Source organism: Apostichopus japonicus, chromosome 19, assembly GCF_037975245.1.
Source record: "Apostichopus japonicus isolate 1M-3 chromosome 19, ASM3797524v1, whole genome shotgun sequence".
NCBI classification, from domain to species: domain Eukaryota; kingdom Metazoa; phylum Echinodermata; class Holothuroidea; order Aspidochirotida; family Stichopodidae; genus Apostichopus; species Apostichopus japonicus.
The window spans coordinates 15,589,303-15,608,778 of record NC_092579.1 but is presented as its reverse complement, the minus strand read 5'-3'; the positions used below and the strand labels follow the sequence as shown (position 1 = coordinate 15,608,778).

Genomic DNA, 19,476 nt, shown 5'->3' with positions numbered 1-19,476 from the left:
AAAACCTAGTTTAGTCACCATCGTAGAAATACGGCACAGCAATTTCACGCAAAGAACAGCCAAGCCAAATGAATACCCCCGCGTGCACGCGCATGTTGGCTTCATCATTAAGTGTATGCAAAAGCGCTGCAAAAATCATACTGCCGAAAACAAAGGTTTAGTAAAGCGCAGAAGACCCTGTAGCATGTATAGTCAATTACGTACGTCAGACGCTCGCGTCTACTCGCGTCACCTAGCGCCGAAATACAAATATTTGCAATGTGCAGGAGTAATGTGCGTGTTCACAAGTGCTTCACGCGTTATATCGTTGACACGTGGAGTGACAGTGGCGTGCGAAGCTATGAGAAAGTGAGGCTGTGCAGAAAACCTCGTGGCGTGTTGGTATCTTCTGTAGAAGAATTTTTAGTATAGTTATAGATGTGACGGCCTTAAACAGGGCAGTGAAAATTTCAACATTTTACTTCATTTTCTCCTTGGTTTCATTCTCAATTTGTACCTTTCATCTAAATATTTTCTGAACGTCCGAGCTCGACTTTTTATGCAGAAATTGGATCTTTTTTGTTTACTGGTTTTCTCGATTTCGTTGAGATTTAACTTCGAGGAGCAAGTCGAAATTTCGACTTTTTAAATAAAAATCCAAGACCATTTTTATGTCAAAATTATCCACTGGTTTCTCAAACTTTCGACTTGATTTTATATACCAGAAAGTATATAGGTCCTTTATCTCACAAATTTCGAGAATAGTCTCGAAATTTCTCTGATTATGAAGCGAAAAAATGATCATTCGATTGCTCACGCACTCTTGTTTGTTAATGCAAAGGATTAAGGTGACATATCCAGCACTGCCGTGGAGTGTAACCATAGTTACACAAGTCAGCGGCAGAATAACGCTTCTGCTGGGGGTAGTCTGCACCGTAATGCAGGACATATGGCTACCTGACATCAACATAAATATACCCCCACGTTGCAGTAACTTCATTTCTTCTCACTTTTTAGGGGGAAGGCAGGAAGAGGAGGGGGACAGGGAAGAGGTAGGAGGTGAGGAAAGAGAATGAAGGGAAATTGGCTTTTGGAAGTTCTGTCACTGAATTGGGCTGGCAACCGTGGCTGCAATCAGTATGACAACCGAGATGCCAACACCAGGATAGGTTAGATGTCCTGGTTAGATCAGAGGGAAAATCCAGGGAGGATGGGGGAGATCTAGCATACTGGAAAGAACTTAAACTTTGTAAAAGATAATAGTACATAGCACTTGTGGAAAGGATGGGATGGGTATGAGACGGGGGTTAAGGAACCCTGAATTGACGGGATAGCATTCAAAGTTAAGAATGATAATAAACGCAATGACTCTTTCTATAATGGTTTGTAAATGATACAGACTGTTTTGTAAAGCAAATAACGAAAGCAACAGAGACTTGTCGTACATGTAAATATTCATATATTGCACTATTTTGTCAATTTTACATTAAGTTTCAAATAACAAATCAGAATATAATTTCTTGGAAGTTTCAAATTCAGCCAAATCATAACTACTTAATGCATGTATACAATTTAACTGTTCCCAGATTATACAGGGTCATGCCCCCCCTTTCCCACCCCTCAAATCTCCCTACCACTCACCCACCAGCAGTTTACAACACCTCAACTAATAAAACATGATACAGTAACACATATCACAACTAACATAGCAAGTATAATGACAATGGAATGATGTAATGTTGCCTTCATCTACACGTGTAATACACAATGTTTGAGAACTGTGTCGTACATTGTTCAGCCAACACATACACACACCAATGAATAAACGAATGTCTTTCTCAGGCATTAGGAAGTTGCTTTAAATAACGGCTGATTGGAGGACTATATCTACAAAATACATTTTCATAATAATGAAGGGTATGTAATTCATTTCGAGCTGTTTCATACTTATATCTGGTAAACACACTTATGAAAGAAATGTCTTTTAATGCAGTGGGAGTTATCATATAACTGCCTGATTGACTGACTAACAGGCTGAATATCTACTAAAACATTTTCCTATTCAAAATATTCTTCTTTATTTGAATTATACAAGAAGGCTTGACTTTCATTATTCCTTTTGAACATTGTTGTGACCTTTTTCACAACTCTGTGACTAATGTTCATTACCCAGCATGCAATGGGGTAAAGTTTCAGCTCTGTTTGTCTCTAAGCTGTTACATCAAAGAACTTGTCCATCATCTTCTCAACATCTTCCGGGTTGTATGTAGCTCATTGACTGGAATATAAGTAACCTTCTGCACACAACTCTGTGACTAATGTTCATTACGTAGCATGCAATGGGATAAAGTTTCAACTCTGTTCGTCTCTAAGATATTACAACAAAGAACTTGTCCATCATGTTCTCAACATCTTTCGGGTTGTATGTAGCTCATTGACTGGAATCAAAGCGACCTTTTTCACAAATCTGTGACTAATGTTCATTACCCAGCATGCAATGAGATAAAGTTTCAACTCTGTTCGTCTCTAAGATATTACAACAAAGAACTTGTCCATCATCTTCTCAACATCTTCCGGGTTGTATGTAGCTCATTGGCTGGAATCTAAGTAACCTTTTTCACAACTCTGTGACTAATGTTCATTACGTAGCATGCAATGGGATACAGTTTCAACTCTGTTCGTCTCTAAGATATTACAACAAAGAACTTGTCCATCATGTTCTCAACATTTTTCGGGTTGTATGTAGCTCATTGGCTGGGATATAAGTAACCTTCTGCACACAACTCTGTGACTAATGTTCATTACCCAGCATGCAATGAGATACTCTGTTCTTCTCTAAGCTGTGACATCAAAGAACTTGTCCATCATCTTCTCAATATCTGACGGGAGGTATTTGATGTATTTATCCTTATTCTTGGAAAAGTCTATCTGAATGTATCTGACAAAGAATACAATACAAAAACATGAATAATGATGATGAATATTGTAATGTTCTCAATTAAACCTGGAGCTTGAAAAGTAAAAAAAAACCAGCAAAGCAAAGAGGCTTGCCTAAAGGAATGATGGTTAAGACTTAAGACATTCACATAACCTAGACCAGAAATGCTATTAACAATGTTTAGAGCTCCATGGCAAACTTATTTGATCATGCATCCGCAAACTTGATGGATACCATGGCAATTTGATTTTATTGTCGTCAGTAAGTTAACGCTCCAAACAACTCCATAAACATTTAGGTGTGGAAAACCGTGATTTCATTTTACATAATAAGAGATATAACATATATAAAACATACTTCTGTACATGTTTGTCTGAAAATTGTGAAAAAAAGGGTGGGATTTGGAAACATTTCACAATGTGCATTCCTGAAGCGAACCATACTGGCAGTATTGTGCATGACAATATATACCTAGGCTGCAAAACTATGTGTCAAATTTGGGGGGTTTTTTCCGCCCTAAACATTTATAGGCACAGGCTTTCATGCCAATACCTGATTTTTTCTTTTGATTTTCCATAATTTTTCGTCTGAACAAAACCATTGGTAAATATGTTTTGCACACTAAAATGTGTGTTCAATTTTCACACAGAAACATGCATGCATTGTCAGGCAACAAGAAATGGGTTATTTGTTATCAGTGAGACACTTTATGTTGATACCGAAATTGCTATCTTGAAGAGAGTGGTAATGAATGATTGACCGTGATATAAAAAAGTTACAAAATTATTTCTATAATTATATGTAATTCTTTGAGTGTTAGCTCAGTGGTTAACGCCGGTGCCTTTCAATCATAAGGTCCCTGGTTCAAGTCACTCCCAGATTAATGTATGTCGTCCAGTTACAGAGTTGTTGACAATTAACAATTCATAATCATGGACGTTAAATATGAATGTACTGTAAGAGACTGACTTCGGTCAGCTTGCAGCTTTGATAAGCCAATGAGGCTTCTTTGCAAGTTCCTGCTTGCAGGAGGATCTGAAATACATACATACACACACACATACATACACACATACAATTACTACCAAACTGGAGATCATTGCACATACCTATTCCAGAATTTGGTGTACTGCGGTATGATAAATTCCTTGTTATCTCTCCTGATAAACTCGCGTAACTGCCTGTCGGCAATGGCGTAACATTTCTGTGTCTTATACAGCTCTTCAAAATCCTGATTGAAACCCTGAAAGACAGAAAGGGACACAAAAAATAATTGAATGACAGGCTACAAGCAAAGACTTAATTATTAAAAAAACAAGGCGCTCTTTAAGATTGAAAAACTATGAATTATTCTAGGATTCTTGTACAGCTAAGATGCAGTACTGTGGGGTGGGGTTTCCCAATTATTTTGGAATTACCTTGAATTTTTCCTTAATTTGATGTCTCTCCTTATCCTTCATCTTAGATGCATCGGGAAGATCAGGTCGGGCTGCATTTGGATGAAAACCCTCTAGGATGTGGTTTAAAACTTTATTCCAACTGGATTAAAAAAACAAACAAAAAACATATTAATAATTCATAACGATAGGCTGCATGAATTATTGCATGATTTTTTTTAAGTCCGATTTTCATGAAAGTATCTAGTAGACGAATGACAAATTTTATACTAATGAGATAAAAGAGTAAAAAATGTTTTCACTTCATTTACTTGAGTGGAATTCAGCCATGCTAATTCCACGCCAATGAGACTATAAGCCTCAGATATTATTCCAATCCTTGTGAAATAAAAGGGCAAAAAAGTTTAATGAAAAACTAGCCATTCGGCAAATTCTATACATAGACATGTTTTCTCATCATGCACAAAATTTGCTAAGATCTCATTTCCAGGTGACCAGAAGTATAAACAGTTTATATCCAAACAAACCTCTAACTGTTGATCTCAACACATACCTCTTGATGTATATCTCCACACATACCTCTTACTGTATATCTCCACACATACCTCTCAATGTTTATCTCCAAACATACCTCTAACTGTTGATCTCCACACATACCTCTTGATGTATATCTCCACACATACCTCTTGATATATGCCTCCACACATATATCTTACTTTATATCTCCACACATTCCTCTCAATGTATTTCTCCACACATACCTCTCAATGTATATCTCCACACATACCTCTCAATGTATATCTCCAAACATACCTCTTGATGTATATCTCCACACATATATCTTACTTTATATCTCCACACATACCTCTCAATGTATTTCTCCACACATACCTCTCAATGTATTTCTCCACACATACCTCTCAATGTATATCTCCACACATACCTCCTGATGTTTATCTCCACACATACCTCTTGATGTATATCTCCACACGTATACCTTACTTTCTATCTCCACACATACCTCTCAATGTATATCTCAACAAAAACCTCTCAATGTATATCTCAACAAATACCTCTCAATGTATATCTCAACACATACCCCCTGATATTTATCTCCACACATACCTCTTGATGTATATGTCCACACATACCTCTTGATGTATATCTCCACACATATATCTTACTTTATATCTCCACACATACCTCTCAATGTATATCTCCACACATACCTCTCAATGTATATCTCCACACATACCTCTTGATGTATTTCTCCACATATACCTCTCCATGTATATCTCCACACATACCTCTCAATGTATATCTCAACAAAAACCTCTCAATGTATATCTCAACAAATACCTCTCAATGTATATCTCAACACATACCCCCTGATATTTATCTCCACACATACCTCTTGATGTATATGTCCACACATACCTCTTGATGTATATCTCCACACATATATCTTACTTTATATCTCCACACATACCTCTCAATGTATATCTCCACACATACCTCTCAATGTATATCTCCACACATACCTCTTGATGTATTTCTCCACATATACCTCTCCATGTATATCTCCACACATACCTCTCAATGTATATCTCCACACATACCTCTTGATGTATATCTCAACACATACCTCTTGATGTATATCTCCACACAAATATCTTATTTTATATCTCCACACATACCTCTCAATGTATATCTCCACACGTACCTCTCAATATATATCTCCACACATTCCTCTCAATATGTATCTCCACACATACCTCTCAATGTATATCTCCACACATACCTCTCACTGTATATTTCCACACATACCTCTTATTGCATATCAACACACAGGCGTCTTACTGTATATCTCCACACATACCTCTTTTTATATTTCTTCTTTTGATCATCAATAATAGCCTCATAGCTGCTCTCAGTTTCAGAATTGTGTAACTGCACCAGTCGGATAAGCCCAGACCTACAAGAAATATATATCAACCAAACCAAACATTAGATTTCTGTGTATGATTTCATGTACCAAGTAATTTAAAATACAGCAATGATTTTGACTTAAGAGCCATTCATTGCAGTACTTAGAGCCTTGAACAGAACTCAAAGCAGTCCTCTCATGAATTTCAAAGCAACTGAGTTTTCAATGTGAGGTATTACCAATTTGTTGATCTTCAGGAAGGCTGTGCTAGTGAGGGGTGGGGTAGAGGGGGTGGAGGGGGATAGAGAGATGGGTTCACAGCCAGTTTTGTTTCACTTTACGGCAAGAGCTACAGGGAAGAGATCTCATGAGAATACTTTCTCCGGTCATAATTGTTGATTGTCAATCAGAAGCCAAAATAATTTCAAATCCTAAACTGACCAGAAGTATGGGAAAGATACAACACTCGATCTGTCCACCAGAAAAGGGTCGTAGACCCAAAATAATGGTTGGGCCATCTATAATAATAATAATAATCAGCAGTTATTTTTACGACGCTTAAGCGACCACAAATGTGGGAGAAACCCACAAGGGCCTATGGATTACAACTTACACGTCGGGTGGCTTCCAACGGGTATCTCTATCTCTATCATAATAACAATTTAATTTAAAGATATAACAGACTCTTCATTCATTTACCTTTGAAGAGACTTGAGAATGTAATGGTAGTTATTCAGAAGGAAGACATCTCCCAAATACTGGTCTGAGTAAGTCTTGGCCTTCTGCACCAGATTGAGACCTAAAGCACCGAGGACTTCACCTGTGACGTAAAAAACATGGGGCCATTATTAAACTAACCTGAGAAAAAGTTCGGTTAGGACAGCTTGTAGAGTTATTTTTGTTTGAGCTTTTCAAACCTAGAACAGGCATAGAATACCACACATTTAGCCACTTGTTAGATAAATTGACATTTGCGACAAAACATTTCTTGGCTAAATTCAAATTCATATCTGCTCTTTTCCCCTTTGAATTCATACCAAAAAGCAACACTAATGTTGCACTGGCCTTTACAGCAACATCATTAACTCTGCTGTTGCCAGGTGCATTAATAAACTACCACCACAGTTATCTTCCCAATACAAAATGCTAAACTGATGCGGTTTAAGATCTAAGAATGCCCCAAATTTCCAGCAAATCTACTTTAGTGACGGGCATATCCCATTATTAACTACTCTGTATGGTACAACCAGATATTTGTGAAATTTAAACTCAAAATGCAGCTTTTTCGTGTATAGATGCCTGAAGAGAAAAAGAAAGAGTTGACTTACTTAAATATACTGCTACTCTCTTCTTGAGGACGTTCTTATCTTTTCGGGATTGATAACTGGTCTCAACTGAAAGACAAAATAGAGACGATAAAAAAAAGAATAAAAAAAAAAGTTAAATTAAATTAAAAAAAAGAGAGCATTTAACCATATGGTATGAAATTGTGACACCTTGGCGCTTTTACTCATAAAAACAAAATCCCATTAAGGTAAAACTGATACCAACGGAGGAGTTTACACATTGAAATCTCATCTCATATACTTTGGTGAAAAAGCACAGAATTTGCTTGTCACTAATCATACACTTAAGTGATAGCAAAATTTACATATTCAAGCTATTTGTCTGTTTTGGTATAAATGTATGACAAAGGGGAACATGGAGATATTTTGATCTGATGCGCAGAAACAGACAGTTCAGGGGGTTCATTGAACCAGGGCCTCTGGTGTCTAGGGGGCCCCATGGGGTGGTTCGGAAATTTTGAACAAATGTATAACATTTACTATTTTTCATGTTTTTGCCTAATTAATTGAATGAGTGCCAAAGTCCCGATACCTTCAGTTTCTATTCAGTATTTTATTTCACTAAGCGGTCAATTACGGGGGGTATCATGATGCCTTCTCTATATTTTTAAATGTTACTGACAGGAACAGATTTATCTCATAATTCATTATCTAACATTCATATCATTTCTTAAAAGATACTTCAAGACTTATCTGTTCTCAAGAGCATTTTCTTGCCTCTAAGCCCCACTTAACAAAGCTTGACCTTTGGATAGTAGGCGCTATATAAATCATTTTTTGATAAATTGCAAATGACAGAGCATGGCAGTTCTTTTGTCAACACCATCTTTTGTTTTTTTTTCGATCAGTCTTCTAAAGGGACCAGAGACACTTTGGTTGGAGGAAACCAAACTCTCATTATATACAGAGATCCAACAATGTACAGGGTATAGGCTGTTCAAGCCGAAAGCCTTAAGGGCAGCATACCCATTTTCTACAAGATTGTGGGCTGGATTGAAAACTTCCTCGGGCAGGATTTGGCCCAGGAGTTCCCCCTTCCCCCCCCATTGAAAACCCCTGTACTAGTTCCTATTCTAAACTTACCACTCTGTAACAGCATGGCAGCTACTGTGTCAACATACTCGTTAATACTCTCAAGGTAAATGATGGACTGAAAATGTAAAAATTAAAATTTTGTCAAGTACAGGAAAAACTTGAATCTTGTCCATAGTAAATTGACAACAACAATTGATAATAAACAATTGGATTAATGTTATCTTAACTATGATGTCTAAGTTTGACCACATTTTAATTGAATTCATCAATTTTTTGTTTTTTATTTAAGGTAAACACATAATGAAATATGTATCTTGAAAGGCAGCAAAGCTAGGATACACTCACATTACTGGTAAGTTCATGAACTGTGCCATCCTTTGGCATATTAGCTTTGTCTGGGTCATTCTGAAGGGAGAGAGCAAAGATGGAGGACATTAACATTCAAGTAACCTTTCAAGTTTCTGGAGATAATTAAATAGTATTTTTGTTGCATTCTAAATTTTGTGTAGTCAATATCCAAATTGTGATTTTATGAAGTTTCATATGCAAATGCTGAATTAAACAGATCACGCTTTCATTGAACCTATTAAAAGTGAAATACATTCTTTGAAATCATTTTCATTTTAGATGGGGCCGATATTTTCCAGTACATATGCTACCAGAGGTTTCTTCTCATTAAGACTACTGCATTCAGTTCATAATTAAGCCTAATTAAAACAACAAATAGCCTCCTATGCAAATGTGGCAGAGAAAAAAATACATCTTCTATTGATGTATTGCAGATATGAATATTTGCTGTATTTTTTCAGAGGAATTTTGACCAATACACAAAAAAAACTCCATTAATGCAAAAAGAACTAATATTACATTTTGGGTGGTTCCATGGATGGAACGGTTTATGTTGCACATATAACATGCTGCCTATGGGAGCTCTATCTGTCCCACACGGTGGAGCGATGGAAAAGGCAAAATTATTACGAGATTCGGATCGGTGACCTGTTACCTTGACAAAGTCAAAGAACTCTTCTAGAGCTTTCGCGCCATTGGTCTCAAGAGCTGAGATCAGCTGTGGAAACTTTCCTCTCACCTGCTCTGTGGTACCCTGCAATATAACAGATTAATATACGTAAGCTTTAAACTGGCAATATTTCACTGCTCCCCTCTCTCACTTAAACTTTAAGACATTTTCTCTATTCATACTAGTTATATATAAATAAAGTAAAACAAAAGTATGAGAAAAGCAAAAAGAAGATATGCAATTGTAATGTAATCTATGACAAACTGATTGATAAGGTTTATGAGAAGCAACAATGCTTGACACAGACAGATACTAAAGGCTGTTGCTATGGTGACAACTGGCAGCATCCAATGTACCTGAAATGAATTTTGAAATGATATTGGAATCTAGGGATAATATTACTTGTATCGATACAAAAACTATAATGTTTGATGCAAATGAAGATAAATCTGTTGCTATAGTGACATTTGGAGGAGTTCTATCTTACTGAAATAATTTCAGAACAATTCTGTTATCTATTGATAAATTGACTTGCACTGAAAGAATCTACTCCTAACCTCAAACAAAGAAACAGAAGTCTGTTTGCTAACATGGTGACAGAGGAGTATCATATATACCTGTAATGATTTCCAAAACTATTTCATCTATCTATATACTGACTTCATTCATGGGATTTACCATAAAACCAAAACACAAAGACACAAAATTCTGTTGCTATGGTGACAACTGAAGTAGTTTCACATATACCTGCAATGTCTCATCAAAATCCTTCTCCACAGCGAGGAGATAACGTAGAATTGGCAGGATCCCGTGAACGGCAGTGTAGTCGTGCTTGCTAACACCTCTCTTCGCTGTTTGAACGATGCTCTGCCAAGAGAGAATACCGGGTGTACAAATAAAAAAACAAATTAAACCTGACCTGAAGGCCGAGACGGTGCAAATGTAACTTCCAGATAATGAAATTTTGACATCATATTTTGATATCATTCAAGCAATAAAAACATGACCTTACATGAAATGTTATCTTTCTGAGTTAGAAGTACCTATTGAATTGCTGATCACTTTAATATGAGCCTGTTCAGTGTTAGGATCTAGATATTACAACAAAGCAGAAGCAGTGTTTACTTTCTCAACCCTGTGGAAGTTAAATACCACATGTCGACATATTGTATTCCATTGTTGGAACTTTCAAAATTATTCAGAACTAAGAGTTTATGAAAAAAAAAAAAAATTGCCACCAGTATAAGATATAGATCACATTTTCAAAAAAGATAGTATATTGTATTTATATTAAATCAATATTTTTTGTTTTAACAGTAGTCTACTTTTTGAACCAAGTGGAAGTTGAAACAACATGGCTTTTAATTGTCATACCTTTCTCTTTACTTTTCTTCAATGCTACACCCTCATACAACAATGAACACATATACATCAATAAAGCTACAGAGCACCAAACACCCCAATTACTCACGTCTCCCATTCGAAGGACGGTCTCCAGAGGTGTTTCAATGATTTTACTCAGAGCTTTATTCTGGAAATCTTTGATGAGGATAACATTTAGTAGTTGTACTTCACTCTGCAGAATAAAAAAAAAAGATTGATAAAAAACTCCATCATCTTTTTTTATTTTAATCAGGCTTTCTCTCAGTTAACTAACCCACAGATATATAAATATTTCCCCCAATCAATAAATAATTCATGAATAGTAACCATAACAGACAGAGCATTATGTGATATATTTCCTACTAAAAGGAAAAGAATTTAAATTCAAACCAACCTACCACTCCCTCTTTCAAAAAACACCACCGAATTGTAAACACAAAATGTAACTTATAGCTTATAATCAAAGACGCTAGTAACAAAACATTTTACTTTGTGGGAGTTAAGAGTGCATCGGTTGTAATGAAATAAGTACATGAAGTAAAGTCTTGCAAAATTTGCAGCAAAGAGTTCTGCTACGAGGCACAACTTTTGTCAATTTTATACACACATTTGCTTCTTCACTTTGCCATAAGTTTATAAATCTAGTCAATGTTATAGTATTTACCTGCATTAATTTCAGCAGTCCTGTTGTGCAGCACAAGAAGCTGACTGTCTCTGGGTCCACTTGATCTTCTTTGACCTCCGAGACAAGAGAATTCTGCTTACGGTGACCTTGAATCAAACGAGACAAAACCACAGACGAAGTAACAGCCAAAACTCAATTTCACAAATAGTGTTAAACTTTTCTGTGCTACCATTTGGGACTTGACAAAACTTACCTGGTTCAAAACTGGTCGGTTTTGGTGGACCTTTCTTTCCTCTGCAAGAAGGAAAGAAGATAAAACAGGAATTTAATTCAGTGTATTTTGAGATTAAATGTCACATGCGATACTCTCGATTACCATATAACATTGTACCTTAAACATAGATGATGGTGGACTACGAATCAGGATATATAACAATGTGACTTAAACACAGCCAATGGCTGACTAAGAACCAGAATATGAATAATTCATGAGAATACTCCCTCACTACTAATAATAAAGTAGACTAAACATCAACAGAAATAGTAATCTAGTTTACAATAGACTGTACTCACCCTTTCAGTATTGTTGAAGCCTTCCTCTGTAATGGTTCCCTCAGCTTACCCATTCTTCTTGATACCTAAACATATAACAAAACATAATACAAACAAACAAAAAACTAATAAATATGCAAACATCATTTTTATGTAAAATTTACAAAATTGGTTGGTTTGAACAGTTGCCAATAACAACCAATCACAACTCACCTCATAAACAGTGCTGGTTGTCTAAGTTACAAGAAACTAAACACCAGCAATGTTTCTTCCTTTTTTCTTTATTAGCAACATCAAAAGAAAAGGCAGGATGACAAGAATGAAGGATAAAAGAAGAAAAGTACATAGAGAAAGGACCAACATACAATGTGAAGCAAATACCTACTTATAACTTATCATACACCTTAGTATAGACTATACGAGAGGTGTATATCTGTTTTTGTTTTTAATATATATTTTTTTTTATATAACCTCCTATTGTACTTTAATAACCTCCTATTGTATTTTATATATTTTTTCTATAACCTATTGTATTTTAATACCTCTTATTGTTGTTTTAATAACCTCTCATTGTTTTTTTACGTTTTTGTGTTGGTATTTTAGGATTATTTTGATTAGGTTATTATTTGTTTTCACTGTATTTATATCCTTTTAATCATTTTTTGTGAAGGGCGCTTTGATACTTTTTTGTGATTTAGCGCTATATAAATGACGTATTTATTTATTATTTATTACATCTACTTACAAATGCAGAGACACTGCCCCCAGATTTTTTAGCTAAGTGGTCCTTCAGTTCTTCTATGCTCTTCTTCATAACCGTTGCCCTGGTAACATAGTAGATCTCTACAAATTTCTGTGTATCTCCCTTTTCATTCAACCACCTCGCCACCTCTGAAAGTTCATTTTCGACTTTCTCTGTGAAGGAAATCATACGTAACTCTGTAAAAAAATTTGTTGCAATGAAGTATGGATAAGATGTAGAAAACTATGACACTTGTAAACAACTTGAAAAGTGAGTTGAACTGTAAACCAAATTCCATCCTTCCTTCTACAGTTTGAGGCTTATATCTTCATAACAGATAAATGTATATATCTATAGTTACATTTGATCTCTGCATATCCATATATATATTAACATTAACACACTCATGATAAGTCCTTACCTGGGAGAGGCTCCAAACTGACGGGTTCAGTTTCTTCTGCGACATCTAGACAAGAAGAAGAACGGCAAACGGTTTTTTGTGGTTTAGTATTTCGAGAGGATTAATTAGGAAGCCAACAGAAGCTAATCTGAAATCCTATCCATGTGAAGATCAAAAATGAACACCTGCTACCCTAGCTCTCCCATGAGTGTTCAGAGATTAAAACTTTAATTAATTAATTAATTAATTAATTAACAAAGGCAGGTGTGCAATTGTTACATCTATTCCTGCTCACGGGACAGCTACTTAATGTTCTCATCTGATTGGAGGACAGTGTAACTTAGCATTTTACTGAGGGAGATGCAATTACTGCATTGCAGTGATGACCACTGAAGCTGTTATGAAACTATTGAAAGAACAGAACCAAACTGCATTTCCCAATTTTGCAAAACAACAACACTGTACAAAAGCAAGTTTGAATAGGTCAAGAGAAACTGGTTCCTGATGGGGAGGGTTTTATCCGGAAACTTTGACCCCTCCACCCACACCTTCAACCTAACTAAAGGAACCACTGGATGGTATCAGGATATAAAACTATATAAAAAAGGGTGCTTCTGATCCCATACATTCAATAAATCCTTGCAACTACTAGAAGAACTTTTGGATTTTCTGATAAAAAAGGTAAAAGTGCAGCTTGTTAGCTACATATACTGTAGATCAAAAGGCTACTTACCATCACTTGAATCCAGGATTTGTAAAAGCTTCACGGGTGAAACAGGGTGGCTGTGGCTTGACAACTGCAGCTGGAAATACTGTTCTAACACCTTCTTGCCAGTCTCAAACAAATTTGTCTGTTGGGAAAATGGGAACAGGAAATGTCACACTTGATAATTGATACAGGAAAAATACTACAAGAATTATCTTAAATTTACCAAGTGCCAAAATCCAATTTATATTCCTGTGATGTAAGAAAACCGGGAAAAAGAAACCAGACCGATTGACCAATGATCAAAGTTTGATAATTCAGTTGGCTGCATACTCTCCCCACTATATATCATATGACCAGACTCAGCTTTACCTTTTGACCTAGTTTTCGATAGTCATGGAGACCCCCAGTCTTACGACTGACCCCGCACACTGACCAACTTATAAAGGAGCACTCATCTGTCTTATGTGAACGACTTGTGCTCGATAAGGACACATGCAAGGTCACAGTAACTACTTCCCTGTGATTGGCTACATTTTTTTAAACCATGCAATTGTGATTGTGAGCCGTCGGAGACTGCCGAATGCCAGTTTGGAAGGAGCTATGTGTTCATATTTTATGGAATGAAGTCACTCCGACGCCACTCTGGCAATATCTTGATCTGTTATGTAATCTTAAGCACAATGAACACTGTTAGATTGTCCACAATTTTTCCATGTTACAACTGTTGAGTCGATTGTGCCGTGTTCTCAGACCGGGCAGTTTGCGGCCGGCTTATAACTCACTTCTGGAACTTACTAAATATTATTAACTTCAATCGAATAATACTCACAGCTTTGATGACTTCAGGGCTACTTGGATTGTTTTCATTGAAGAACACCTTAGCATCAATAATCAGATCCATATTCTTGAGATACTGCTCTAAATCTTCTCTTGGACTGTCATTAACAAAACAATTAACAGAAAAAGAAACCTTATCAAAAACATAAAACAAATAAGGTTAATCAACCTGATTATCTTTCATACTCTTAATGTAGAATCTTTATCAAATTAAAAACGAGAAAGTTTTACAACAAATAAATGTTACAAAACTTAAAGGATATGCAGACAGCATTCCCCCACCCCTCCCCCCTCTCTTTTTAAGTGAAATTTTCTCTTGGTCTAATTCCTACTTTCGAATTGTTTCTTTAACATTTTATTGGTCACCATCAATTTGACATTCAACCTTGTGGTTGATTGATGAGACAAAAACTAATTGTTGCTTATTAGATCCTAATGCTGTTTATCACAAGTTCACCCTGTCATTGGATATTTAATCCAGATTTCATGAGTCAATATGTGAGGAAATTTTGTCTCTGGAATATCTTCACAATTTATGATACAGCTTCAGCTTGATAATTGTGAACGTCTATTTATAATTTGATGACTTAGTGCATAAAACGAGTTTGTTTTCATTCATGTGAGTATGTGAGAATTGATCATATGGTGATGGTTCTTGGATCCCTCGGATGGGGACATTAACTGGCGGTCCTGGCAGCAGGAATGGGTACAACAAATACGTACATGCCTGCGTTGTAATTGAATTATCATTGAAAAGAGAAGGCTGGATAAAAGCTGATGTTCATCCATGAATCACATGATCATCAAATGATCATCAAATGATCATCACATGATAATCAAATGATCATCACATGATCATCAAATGACCTGCTGTTGGATTCCTAATCCTTGAGATTCAACTTGACTAAATCAACTATCGACATACGATGCTAAATCAAAGAATTGCAATAAAATATTTTGACGATATAGAAAAGGTTTTTTCTCTTACCCATGTTTAATAACTGATTCCAACTCTTTGACAGCTTCGTGGTGTTTCAAAACATTATCAAAGGAAGTCAAAGCACTCTCTATGTCTAAGTTTAAGATGATGTTCAGGAAATGAATGCAAAAAGCAGTATTCATGTGTTTTGTTCACTATCAGTAATCATACAATAAACAAAATTGCCAGTACCATAAATAAAGATATTAAAAGCACCTTTAAAGCAGCAATTCTGTTCTGAGGGTCATGCTAAGAGACATTTATCACACAGACGATATCAAAACAAGCACACATTCTACATCACATTAGGATGCGCCTTTTTGGGATTCCCGTGATTCACCCCCCCCCCCCCCCCTCACCAACATGCTAGGGCTAACACTGCATCACACACAAATTTAAGTAGAAATCATTTTAGATGGGATATTTACAGTGCTAAGTTTATAATACTGTTCATTCATGCAGGTTTATTTCATGCACATTTAATTAAAAACCTATGGGGATACAAGTTTGATGAGATAACATTCATCTTTATGAATGGCTCATTGACATAACCCCCCCCCCCCCCCCAAATAAAGAAATTACATATTAATCTAGAGTTTGGTTGAAAGGATACTTTGTTGAAGTTTCTGTAAGTTGACTGTCTCTTTATGGACTGGGAGGATGGTCTCTTCCAGCTGCTTCAAACGATTCTCAAATGATGTTAGAATGCCAACCTGTGATTGGAAAGGTTATATACATAAGCTCTACTATATTAAATGCTTCAAAACACTAATATAATCTTAACATAATACACAGCACTGTACTCGACCCGCCTTAGTATATTGGTGCAAAGGATATCAGAACATTTAACAATTTAGTACTTTTCTAGCTAACCCTCATTTTCAGGGATGTGGTAGGGAAGCTTTTAATGGTGGGTGAAATGCAGAGCCCTGAGTAACCAAATCTGCATCCTTGGGAAAATAGAAACATCTTCATACTTTTACGGTAGATGAACACAGGTACAAGGAAAGATAGATTCAACAGATTGCATTGATATGAAAACAAGTTTTGGGCTTTGTATTACTGTAAATTTGGCTACAACAAATGTATGGATTACTTGACTAGAATTGAGCTGGTCAGTGTGTTCCAATCTTATTTAAGTTGGCCAGACCTTCCAGCATCTTCTACCATGGCTACTGTACAACTCTGTTTGTTAATTTATCCCTCATTTAAACTTTTCATACCATGTTTTGAGTCAATTGGTCACTTTTATCAAGGTTTTCTCTGAAGTCACTCAACTCTTCCTCCTCCTGTGAAACAAAGGCAGAAAGATAGAAGAACCTTCATAGGAAATTGACATAAATGCCATATATACACTACAGTACAGTACTTTAAGTACATACAGAACAGGCCGAATCTGAAGCACTTTAAAGGACGAGGCAGAAGTATAAACAAACACCTCTAAGATTCACCATCTCGCCAAGTGCCAATGTGACAGGTTATCAGTATATATATTAATTGTGAGAGTTGGTAAATATTATGGTGTGAGGATATTAGTTTGGCCTAGAATGTCACAATATATAACTAACGAATGCATTATAGTTTAAGCATATTTTAAGCATTTGTAAATTGTTTTTTAACAATTGACAAAAAAGTTATGAAATTCTGGACATGTTCCAGACTTGCCTCAAAATATTGATGACATGAAATGATAAGGTGTTGGGTTCAATTAAGGTACAAATTTAGACAGTGTAGTAAAGGTACTGAATGTAGATCTGCCATACAGATGTTTTTAACAAATAAAATTAGAGCAACGGCAATGAACCAAATGGTGGGCAATGCATAAGACAATTTATAAATGAGAGATCATACAATACAGTAGGTCTATGCAGCCCATTAGTTGCAAAGTGGAAATAAAGGAGCTGATGCCCTAAAATCAAATGGCGTACTTATCTGCAAATTTATTGCGAAAGAGCCATATTTTTAAAAGGAACAAGTTGTGAACTTGCTAATTTGCAATCTACCAGATTGTGTGATATGACTATTGACCAACAATTTCCTGGACGTGATGCAGATCGACATTCCACAATTTCACTATCAAAGACGACACTTTTTGATAAACTTGGAAAATACCTCTAGGAGGAGCTCATGAATGTCTGATATCCTCTGTGATACGTTATCCATCTTGACTGCCAAAGAGGCCTGGCTGGAAAAAAGACAAAACAAATAAACAATGATCATGGACTCTTTTTAAAGCTTTATTATAAATACATTCAATCTTGATGGTCCAAACAATTGTTATTGTAAATAGTTGTGTAGTAAACAAGATTTCACACAATCATAACAATGTACTTTTTTGCCACATTTTGGCACATTCCCAGAGATTGAGCAAATGAAGAAACAAAACCATCCTTTGTTTGCACAAAAGTCAGTGGAACAAACCATAATTGAAAACATAAGCAAGCAATTGTGTTGACTTCTATACAGTAACTGTAATAGAAGAAAAAAATAAGTTCAACAACAAGCAAAGAACTAATGGCTCAACGGTTTTGTAAAATGTGTTCTTGGAATGATTTGAGCTTTGCTACAGAATATTTATTACAGGGAGAAAGAGACAGCCAGAAATTTCATATTGGTGCAAGGCATAAGACCATGATCAATATACACCAGGCCTGTGTCCTAACAAGTAACATAAAGTTCTGAAATGCGCTTGTGACCATCTAGGGTTTTGATTTTGACAATAAGTTAGCAGAATTCAATAACAAAGATGGGCAATATGTTTTTGTTTCACTTTCTCTTGCGATTATTAACTTCACAATAGTACCAGAAACGAGTGTAAAGTAGAGTAGATAATAATATCATGTACTGTACCGGAAGTCTCTTCACTGCCTGTGGAAAATTATGTAAAACGCTATGGCACTGTGCTTTAGAACTAGGCTAGAAGTTAGAACTGTCGGTTATTAACGGACTATTAAGGTTGTACAAATTCTGAAGACAGCACTTGTCAGTATCTGAATTAATGTTTATACACATTAAGTAGGTATATGCATATAACGTTATAGCTTAAGTTGAAACTATGAGTAGATTACCTCAAAACCCAGGACAATTTTTGCTAGTTCCACTTCCGTTGTTGTACTTTACAAGTCAGTTGTCGCTCTTATCTAGCGAATTTACGAGTAATTCAGCACAAGATTCAACAGCATATTCCAATTCCATTTTCCCTGGATGTACATGATAACTATTATACCCACTTCACGCGTGGCGTGCGATTAATATATTTATAACATAAACGTAGTCTCAGACCCGTAGCCAGGCCGGTGAGAGAATGGGTCAGAAGGGGCGAATGTTCACTATTTGTTTATATATATATATCGTTTTACGAACGTTGTGGCTATTTACCCGATCGCTGGGAAATAAGCACACAACACCGCTTATTTACCCGATCACAATCGATCAATATATTGTCGGGTGTGTATCAAATAATCGTACAGCCCTTGTAAGTACATGGTACTACTCTGGTACTGTGTGTGGGTACCGTACCGTAGTGTGTATACAGTACAGTTCTTCCATTCGCCAGTTTGCATATGATCAGGAACAAAACACATTTCACCGTTATTTAACCGATCACAT

At 36.0% G+C, this 19,476-nt stretch overlaps 1 protein-coding gene across 2 annotated transcripts; it reads right to left on the bottom strand.

Moving 5' to 3' along the window:
• Positions 1 to 2,757: 2,757 nt before the first annotated feature.
• LOC139959823 (exocyst complex component 7-like) lies at positions 2,758 to 19,073 on the bottom strand. Of its 2 annotated transcripts, none has more exons than XM_071957702.1 (23): positions 18,936 to 19,073; positions 17,980 to 18,052; positions 17,091 to 17,156; positions 16,481 to 16,580; positions 15,877 to 15,961; positions 14,881 to 14,986; positions 14,076 to 14,193; positions 13,364 to 13,408; positions 12,946 to 13,115; positions 12,222 to 12,286; positions 11,902 to 11,942; positions 11,688 to 11,794; positions 11,112 to 11,216; positions 10,388 to 10,507; positions 9,626 to 9,724; positions 8,968 to 9,027; positions 8,671 to 8,737; positions 7,570 to 7,635; positions 6,941 to 7,061; positions 6,194 to 6,289; positions 4,336 to 4,456; positions 4,027 to 4,160; positions 2,758 to 2,917 (listed from the first exon to the last, which is right to left on the bottom strand). In XM_071957702.1, the coding sequence occupies exons 2-23, from the start codon at positions 18,028 to 18,030 to the stop codon at positions 2,815 to 2,817; spliced, it is 2,046 nt and encodes a 681-aa protein (XP_071813803.1). In that variant the 5' UTR covers positions 18,031 to 18,052; positions 18,936 to 19,073; the 3' UTR covers positions 2,758 to 2,814. The 2 variants fall into 2 exon arrangements, with proteins under 2 accessions (XP_071813803.1, XP_071813802.1); XM_071957701.1 differs by having other exon boundaries at positions 17,980 to 18,048; positions 18,936 to 19,070.
• Between the last annotated feature and the right edge of the window lie 403 nt (positions 19,074 to 19,476).

Bases quoted from the DNA above. Each gene is read 5' to 3' on its own strand.
- LOC139959823 (XM_071957702.1), bottom strand. From the start codon at position 18,030: ATGGATAACGTATCACAGAGGATATCAGACATTCATGAGCTCCTCCTA. The intron at 17,157-17,979 runs GTATTTTCCAAG...TTTGTTTCACAG, and splicing joins TTCATGAGCTCCTCCTAGAG to GAGGAGGAAGAGTTGAGTGA. The intron at 12,287-12,945 runs GTAAGTAGATGT...TTATATGTTTAG, and splicing joins GGGGCAGTGTCTCTGCATTT to GTATCAAGAAGAATGGGTAA.